At 35.6% G+C, this 9,762-nt stretch overlaps 1 protein-coding gene across 1 annotated transcript in view; it reads left to right on the top strand.

Moving 5' to 3' along the window:
- Positions 1–5,765, top strand: part of USP53 (ubiquitin specific peptidase 53) — a 25,858-nt gene extending 20,093 nt beyond the window's left edge. The window contains exons 15-16 of the mRNA XM_010076242.1: positions 3,868–3,967; positions 4,781–5,765. Coding sequence (XP_010074544.1) covers positions 3,868–3,967; positions 4,781–5,765 — 1,085 coding nt within the window. The remainder of the gene's footprint in view (positions 1–3,867; positions 3,968–4,780) is intronic.
- Positions 5,766–9,762: the final 3,997 nt, after the last annotated feature.

Raw genomic sequence — 9,762 nt, 5'->3', positions numbered from 1 at the left:
CCCCCCCGCAAGCTCAGAGGACTTCATTCTTGAACTAACCTGTCAGTAGAATAAGTACTATCATTAAAATTGGCCGAGTGCTTGATGGCCTCCTGTTTAAGGCGCAGGATTAAAAGCTGCTTGTTCAGTGATCTCAAGAAAGGATGTACTTGGCATCAATGCCTTAAATTAATAATTGCTTCCCTTTGAAAAAAAAATGCAAGACATTGTTTGTAATATTGCACATCCAGAGGTTTTCCCATTAATAATTATTCAGTTCAATAGCATGAGACAACTCCAACTGAAATCTAGAATCATTCTGAAGCTCTGGTCAGTATGCAAAGAATCCAAATTGACTTTATTTCTCTGTCACTTCAGAAAACTCCACAAACTGTAATTCTGAAAAAAAGCCCTCATCTTCTTAGGAAGACCATGCATTTACGATAATGATTTAAAATATGCAACTATACTTGAGAAAATCCAGTTGTTAGCCTTACGGTCCAGGAAAAAGTTGTATCACTGGCTTGTTTGAACAACTGAATTGAAGTGAATTGAAGCGTCCAGATACTTAATTTACTTAACATGAAACAGAAGCAAGTACATGCTTTTCTGCTGTGTCTTTAAATGATAAAGATTTTGGTTAAAAAAAAATACTAAAACACAAATTTAAGCCAAACCCTAAACTTTCTAGATTTCCAAATGTAGTCAAGTAGCCCAAGAAGATTGAAATATAAAGCATTCTTACATTTGTAATTCACTTTATTAATGTGAATAGTTTGAAATTTAAAATAGATGATTCAAAGGTTAAGGTTTGGGTTTTAAAATAAAAGCCTGATAAACCTCTTGAGACAGGCAGATCATAATGAAGGTTGGTGTTCTTTGTCTACTGTTGCTTCACTTTGGAACTTAAATTTTCAAACATATGTGTACAGCACCCCACCCTCCAAACAAACCAACAGTGGAACTTTATTTTAATTTTTCCAGATGTTTAAGGATGGGAAAAAAGCCACTAATGAGTATGTAAGAAATGTTTTGCAACTGAATTTTGGTCCAAAAGGACAGTTTCTTGAATATAAGGATTTTTTTCAGATGGTAACTGTTTTTTTAAAAATAATATTCTGTTTTAGACAAGTTATAACGTATTTGCCTTCCAGACTGGGACTATGTTTTTGTTCCACATTTCCAAAGCTTCCAGTAAGTTCATCTGACATTTCAGTTGAATACAGAAAAATGTCTGGGTTCAGGGAGAAGAATTGGCCACAGTACTTGTTACAAAAAGTATTACAACTTGTGTTTTTTTTTTTTTTTTTTAATTTGCCACAGGAAACATGCAGCTAAAACACATTAGGAGGAAATGGAATTTATTTTTTTCTTCAGAAATTGGGCTTTGCAAATGTTCTGTATGTGTAAATGAATATATTGGAGGAGAACTTGTCTGTTTTAACCTGTTGGCTCTAGGAAGATTGTTAATATTTTGAAAATCTAGATTGGCTATTCAGGTGTGGAAATAGATGTTTATAAATCTTAAAATCAGACCAGTTTGTGGTCGAGAAACCAGAGTTACATTTCATTTTTTTGGTAAGCGTATGGCCCATTGATAAGGGTGTCTGTCAGTCTGCAGCTGAGCACAGTGCTTGTGTGTCCCATATTTAGGCTTGCAGAGAACCTAGCGCCAAAATTCCCAATCGCGTGTGCGTTTGGTTTTAACCATGCATGGATATCCTGTCAGCGGAAGAGAAAATAACACATCTATTTTTAAGTTAGCTGGAATTCTGAAGGCACAAACCACCTGGCATGACTGGGCAGCATGGGCTGAACGTGTGCCACGGTCACCCGGGGAAGCAGCGTGCTGGCCTTTGCTGCCGCCTGCTGCCCGCGCTGGCGAGGACAATGTGCTGAATTCTGGGGAGTTCGCCTGGCATCAAACAGCAGTTATATGGGCAATTTATTTGCGATTTTTAAGTAGATGTGCTTTGGTATAAAAGTCGATATATTCAAAGTCTGAAAGTTAAAACACTGCCATCAGACACTGTTAGTTTAGCTAATTATGTAACTAATTCATTCCTAGGACTGACTGTATCCTGAAGTTGGGACTAAGTTTAAACACTGAATTGGAAATATTCATAGGAAATAATGCGTCAGAGTCTGTGGGGTTTGGTTTTTTTTTTTTTTTTTTGCAGTAAAGTTTACAATTCATTAAAATCTGTAGCAGAATGTAACGTTTTCTGTTTGCAATATTATCTCAGTGTTAGTTAGCTCTGATACCAGGGCCCACTGGAACAGTTTTGAACTTTCTTGCTGGTTAATAACTTGTTGCTTGCCAGTGTCAGGCAGGCTCATTCAGTAACAATGTTTTCCCATAAGTATGCTTCATAAGGTTGTAGTATTGATTTTCACGCTGGAATAGCAAGAATTTTTTTTTCTTTTTCATTTCAGTGCTTGAAGCCATATTGGGGGCTTTGTCTCTTGTGCTTATATGCCTTTTCAGCCTCTACAACCTGTCTTCTTTGTAAAAAATTTAGTGTCTTTAGTCTTTCATCAATTAAAGATAGGGCAGATATTGACCCCCAAACAAGTATCACCCAACAGCACAAACCAAATATTTTTTTTTTTAGTTCTCTTCTGTTGTTGGGTTTTTGACTTTATATGTTCATGAGTCAAAAGTTCCAAGACTTTATTTAAACTTGAGGAAATAAATAGTGAATAAAAAAAAATTATCTTGGTAAGATTACATCATTTAAGAACAGATATAAAATTTTTTGTAGCTTTTGTTGATTAAAGTATGGAACAGCCTATGTTACCTATTGGAAATTGGCTAAGTTAGTACTGTCTACTAAATACAAGATTATTCTACTGGAATTCAGGGAATGTATACTGCCTTTTGTGAATTCAATTCCTGTTTTTATGAAATAAGCAGAGTAGTTATATGAATCTAATGTGTACATATACAAAATAAAACTTCTTTTGAATGGCTTCAGACTAGGTGACTGATTATAATGGGCCAATCATTGCATTAGGAAGAGTTGTAATATCTATCTCCAAACAAACAGACTGTTGCTTGTTACTTGCCAATAGAGTGTTTTAGTCTATGTGGTGTCAACTTGGATGTTTCCATGCTTCCTTTATTTACTGTTAACTAGGAGCTGCATTGTTCGCAAGTTGTGTATTTTTAGAGGATGATTCTTTGCCTTTGCCTGTGAATAAAAGGAGCTTCCAGAGTGTAGTGCTGGCCCAGGCACTCTCAGGTTGTGTGTTTAGGGTGCATGACTGAGAGCACTCTCCATCTGCTCAGCACCTCCACAAAGTGTACAGTGTGCTGTAAGTTTTTAAATGTTTCAAAGAATGCATTATGCATATCTTCAAAAAAACTAAAACCAAAACAAACCCCCCCAACAAACCAAAAAAGCCAAAAGACCCCCCCCAACCCCTACAGTATTAATTTCTTCAAATTAATATTACATCATGTGAAATTTATGAAATTATAAATAGATTTTCTTTTTTTTCATTTAAATTACTTTGGATATTTTAATAAACCTGCTTTTATAAAAGCTGCTTTTGAAAATGTGCTTTTTGATTAGATGAAATGTTAAGATGATCTTGAAAACATGTCTATAGGACTTCAAAATTGTGGTAATTACCTGTTTTCTGGTAACATAAAAAAAATAATTGAACATTTCCTTCAGATGATTTTGGATTAATACAAGATCTGACTTTCTGTGATGGATTTTCATCAAAATCATTATTTTAATCAATGTCAAATCTCTCAAAGAATTAATTGTCCTGTTGAGTTGTGGTTGGTTTGTTTTTGTAACCTCTGAGGAGTTACAAGGAAGGAGCTGGACTGTATTTCTGCTTATTTTGAAATAATTTTTTTTTCCTACCCCCCAGACTTGAGGAAAGACCCGATCAACTCAGAAGTTAACTACAGACCTCATGTTAATTTCCCAACAGCATTACATTTGCAGGTGCCCAGTCCTCCAGTAAAGAGGTAACTAATACTAGCATTAATTTACTATGTGATATTTTAAGAAATACTGGATTCTGTTATGTGACAGTAATCAATATTAAGCATGCAAAAGTTATGTATTGAATATTTTCGACAGACGATGCCTTTTGTATTTTACATAATTGATAGTGCTAAATGCTCTCTTTCTTAATTTTGATGCTGTCAGTGGAACCACATAACTTATGTTGTTTTAAACCATCTTGCCAGAGCAAAGGGTTTTAATATTTTTCTGTTTCAAATTTATATACTAAAACAGGCAGTAATTAACCAATTTGTGGTTATCACAATAACCCCATAAAGTTTTGAAAAGTTTGGCTGGAAGCAGAGGAAAAGGTCACTTCTGTTAAGAAGCTGTTGCTTGTATACCTCTCGTTTCTAATTTGAACTCTTAAGTGCTCAGTACCTCCTAACAATCAAGAATCTAAATACAAATTTAGCATCCAAAAGTAACATCTAATATTTGAAAAGTGTGGGTATCAGACTGAGTCACAGGGATGCTTAGTAGCGAGCAGAGGTCATGTTTGATGACATTCCTGGATGTTGAAATTTCTTACTTTACAGATATTCAATCTCTTGCAGAGATTTTTGGGGCACTTTAAATTTCAAAGAAAACTTGGAGTGATTTAATACAGCCTTTAATCAAATGGCTGCATGTTAAGCAGATACCAGTTCTCTTGTAAATTTGCATATTTAAGCAGTGTTAGCAAGGCTGTCTTTGATAAAAATACTTGGGTTATTTGAGCTGTTTCTTATGTTTTTATGGATACTTATATCCTATGTGTTTTTATATTTTAGAGCTGAAATGCCTGAGACCAATAGGAAACTCTTCCCATCATCAAGTCTACAGCCAGTTCTTAAAGACATTGTTAAGTCAGAAAGTAGGAACAAGGCAAACGAGCAAAATCCTTCAGAGTGGCTTAATCCAGACAAGTTTGAGAAGATGAACATGTCAGTATATTGTGCTGATGGCATGTCCCACCCCTATACAGAAAATGTCTGTGGAAGGAAGCTGATCAACAATGACTTTCACTCCTCTTCCCAGCCGCAGTCTCATCACGCAAGGACGTTTGGTCCCAGGGTGGGGTTGTCGCCTTGTGTGCCACAGAACCTGTCAGAAAGGCCCATGGTGCTTTCCCCTCCTGGTGAGCATGCCGGGCAGCCACTCCGAAGGGTAGATGCCCTTTGGGTCCCTGAAGCAGTTTACCAGAATCTTCCTCCCCCTTTACCGCCGAAGAAATATGCCCTGAATATTTTGCCAGGATCGGAAAATAACTCAGCAGCTGATGCTAAATCAACAGAAGTGTTGCAAAATAATGCGTTAAGGCAAACAGGTACACCTTTAACATCTGCATCAGAAGCAAGTGTATTTACAAATGAACAAAGGCTTAAAGAGCCATTTCAAGGGAGTGAACTGTTTGTTCATAAACCGGATTCTCCACCTTGCTTATCAGTTAATGACTTTTGGACTGTGTCTGAAAACTTTTTAAAGAAAGGACCTCGTCACACAGGACCAAGTGTTAGCTATGTGGATGGAAATGATAGTGTATCCCTAACAACTTATTTTTCAGTGGATAGCTGTATGACTGACACATACAGGATGAAATATCATCAGAGACCCAAGCTGTATGTTACAGATAGTGGAAGCTTTCACAAAGAAAAGCATCCTCCATCAGCTGGAGTAGATCTGAGTGCTACATACCATGCTACTCTTGAGCCCAGGCATCCCACATCCGAGCAAAGGTACAAGGCAAACGTAGAAGGCATCCACTGCAGTAGGTAGATTCTTAAAAAAATAAATAAAACTCAATCTGACTTTTGCATTTCACGTAGTCTGTAAATGGGCACAAACCTTGATTCTCTGTGTGTGTGATAAGTAGGTACCCAGTTGACTGTACTTTGCTTAGGAGTTATGACTGTTTATATGAATATGCAAATGCAAGTGAACAGAGGAGAAGAGGTGCTAAACTTCTGGTTCTTTGATTTGTTACTCTAGTTGCCTTAATGCTTACCTCTGTTACTCGGCTTGTCTTCTACAGTTTATATTAAAAATGGTCCCTTTGGGTGTATGCATCTTACAGCAGTGGGATCAACTACATGTTACTAATTTTGTAAGAAGATTTAATTAGTTTAAAAAGTGTTCCTTAAGACTATGGTCACTACATACTTAGACTAACAAGAGGGATAAATATATTACCATACATAATGCAGTAAATATAGTTATAATAGAGCAGTATTTGCCATGATAGGTAGCAGGTGACATGATTTTTTTTTCAGCTTTCTCTGAGAGTCTGTGCTTTCACAAATCTTCAAGTGTCTTTAATACAAGTTTACCCAGAGAATTTCTACCTTGTTATTTGAAAAGCCTTAATAATAATTCTTTAAAAACAGCTCTGGTTTGCAAGTGTTAAATAAGATTTTTTCAAAGAGAATTCAAGTATGCAGCAGTCACGGACTGCCCTATTAATACACTTGCTCTATGTTTGCATACATTTCTAAACTAACACATTTATCAGATTTGTTCACCCTATAAGCTATATACTTATTCAAATTCCATTTAACCACATAAGCTACAAACTGATACAGCAGAATAAGATGCTATGTTTAAAGTAGAGTTATCATGCAAGCATGATTGATAGATTTTGTAAGATTTTAGGTGTATTTATGACATGTTCAGTTCTGATTTATGCTACAATTGCATGCCAAGTCAATGCTGCTATTTATTGACCTTCCTTTTTTCAGCTTCACATTTTGAGCAGTGTTTAATGGGGATCAGACCTTTGATTTTACTGACAACTTTTCTTCCTATTTGCAGCAGTCCTACCCACAGATACATTCTGGGTTGGCAGACCCGGCTGACTGGGCGCACAGCCGTTTGGACTGTGGTGGCTCAGGTGGCCTGAGGAGAGGTTCCTCTCTTTCTCTGCTCTAGCACTCTGCCCCACAGTTTTGGCAGCTCTTGATATTTACCATGTCTTTTGTTAACCTAACTTATTTCAGTAACAAAGAGGAGGATTTATCTGGCTTTTATTTAGTGTTAAATCAGTGGACAGAATGGTCTAGTGACCCAGTGGGCGCTGGGGAGAAAGGCGTGGGCTTAGAGTTCTCTATCAGTCTTATTGTCACATTGAACAATGTATAATTCAGAATTAATGCCAGCAAAGCCTGACACAATCTGAAAAGGCTAAATTTTGCCATTATTCATATTAGAGCGTTAACTTGGGGTGGTGCTGATTACATCTAAACATCAAGGCCTTTTAGTTACAAAAGTAATGCAAGAAGGTTAAATATGCATAATAAACACTCTTGCTTATATTTGCACTGTTAGAAAGGCTTTTTTATGTTTATAAACCTTATGTGAGTTTTAGTGCTTCCACCAAATGTTGACTATTGTTTAGCGCAATTATCCAAGGTGTACATTTGAACAGTAGTTGTGGTTATTGTGTCAAGGTAGATTTTTTTTAAACTACACGTAACTTACAGTAAAACTGGAACATGATATATGCAACAAACCAGGTATCTCAGATTAATCTTCTTATTTCTTCCTTCTTGATCAAAGTTTGTTGTAGCACTTGTCAAAAAATGAGTTCTAGAATTTGTAGTGCAAATAATTATGCATGTTTAGGTATGGCTGCTGGTAAACAGCAACTGAAAACATTATCCTTTTGTAAGAAAATAAATTGAATGCAGAAGAGCCCTGAAAATGTAAGAGCTTGGAATATTTCTAATAGTAATATTTTTGAGAGAGATTTCAGAACCTGTAAATGAAGCTTTTCTAGTTCCTCTAGCAATGTTACATAATATACATAACGAGTTCAGTAAAACTGTCTTCTAACACTTATGTAAAAACAAAGACTATTGGAATTTGTAAATAATGTATAATTTGTAAAATGTTTTGCAAAAATCTTGTATTTGAAATGACAGTATTTTTATGTATGAATAGCACAGCAACAACTGTGAATTATGTTAGAACACTTATTTTTAAACATGCATAGCAATGTTGATACTTCTGTACCATGAGCAATATGAATGCTTATTACTGATACCAATGAATTTGGCTTCTAGTAAGCACAACTGGTAAACTTATTTTTTAAAATAGCTGCAATAATTGGATGTAATTCAGTCTCCTTGCTTTGCTTGAATCAATCTTACCAGATGACTTTCTATGTGACCCATGTTTACCAGGTATTTAATTATAATAGTAAATAGACAGCTAATCAAGGCACCTTTGTTTTTATACTTGACTCTGCACTCCATGTATGTATGTATGTAATATTTGCTAACTAATATGTGATAACTTGTTTTACCTTACCTAGGGTGCCTATTTATTTTTTTATAAATGTCCCCTTCTGGCTATAGATTTGTATAAGAGCCTAGACAATTTTTGTAACAGTAAATACATTAACAAGTCTTGTAATTAATATATTTTTCAGTCTTTAGAATTATTTTCTTGCAAAGTTCTGCTTGTTCAAACTATCAGATAAAAATTTAAAATACCTTTGTCTTCTGTTGTTCTTTTACTTCACATTTTTCTAAAAAAAAAAAGTATCTTTCCACAGCTACATTTTTAAACTGAGATAATACAGCTACTAATGGTTGAAAGCTTTGCAGAGATGGCAGTTAACTTTTTTTGAACAGTAAAATTAACCTTCTGAAGTATTTGTTTATAAAGCTGTTAAAACTATTTAGCTTTCTAAATACCTATGAAATATATATAATTTTAATACCATAATCCCAGACTTGTTGACAACTGATTGATTACTTCCACAAGCTGTCTTTTTACCTTATTACCTTTGCTCTATTAGGGATAAGTGAAATTTGCTTTGATGTACACAGTCACGTGCTCCAGGAGTGCATGAAACAGCTTGAGCTCAATTCATCACCAGCCTGCACTTTGTTAGCTTTAAGTTTTCTAAGATACATAAAGCCTTATGTCAGATCTCGCTGAAGGAGAAAACTAAATTACTTAGAAGATCTGCTGAAATTTATTTTAACTTCCTAAAAGATATTAGGAGTTACTCTCAGATGTCTTCCCACCAAAAGAGAAATGGAGCCACATTACAGCGCTTCCCTAATACACTGTTCCCTTGAGATTCCTCTGGTGAAATCATGTTAGAGAAGAAAGAGGAGTGAACTTGGCTCTTTAATAGCTTCATTTGAAAAACTGGAAAACTGATTTCTGTTTGTGAGAATGCAGTCACAGTTCAGCTCTTTTCTGCACCATATGTCAAGAACTCTTAAACCGCTGACTTAGTTTGTAGGTAGCAGCAACTACAATCATAAATACTAGCAGGTAAAGGCATCTCAGTTTGTAATACATAAAGAAAGCCACTGTCAGTGGAAGAATTGGCTTTATCAAGGAAAGAAAAAGAAAGCGAGAGAACATATGCCCACTTGTGTGTCCTGTAATCCTATTTAACTTAATAGCCTGTTTTCATTTCATGGGTTAGAAGACACTGAAAGACTCTACACTTCAAAGTCTCTGAAATCTAGTTATTTTATTATATTTATTCCTGAAAAAAAAACCCACAAATTGTAATTCTCAGAACTAGAAACCAGTATTCACAAGGGAAAAATACTCAAGAAAACTGATCCCACTTCATCCATAGTTGAAGACTGTCCTCCCTGACCAGGTAAAAAGCCTACTCCGTGTAGTCAGCATCCTTTTCTCTCTCCTGAGAATGCAAGGGATGCCTTGATCTCTCTATAGTGAGCCATAAGAAATTCTGATGGAGCATGTGGAAGCTGAAACCTGTTACTTACCTATTACTGTCTACTTA

Source organism: Pterocles gutturalis, unplaced genomic scaffold, assembly GCF_000699245.1.
Source record: "Pterocles gutturalis isolate BGI_N339 unplaced genomic scaffold, ASM69924v1 scaffold19753, whole genome shotgun sequence".
Lineage (NCBI taxonomy): Eukaryota > Metazoa > Chordata > Aves > Pterocliformes > Pteroclidae > Pterocles > Pterocles gutturalis.
This window is presented reverse-complemented; position numbering and strand designations above follow the sequence as displayed.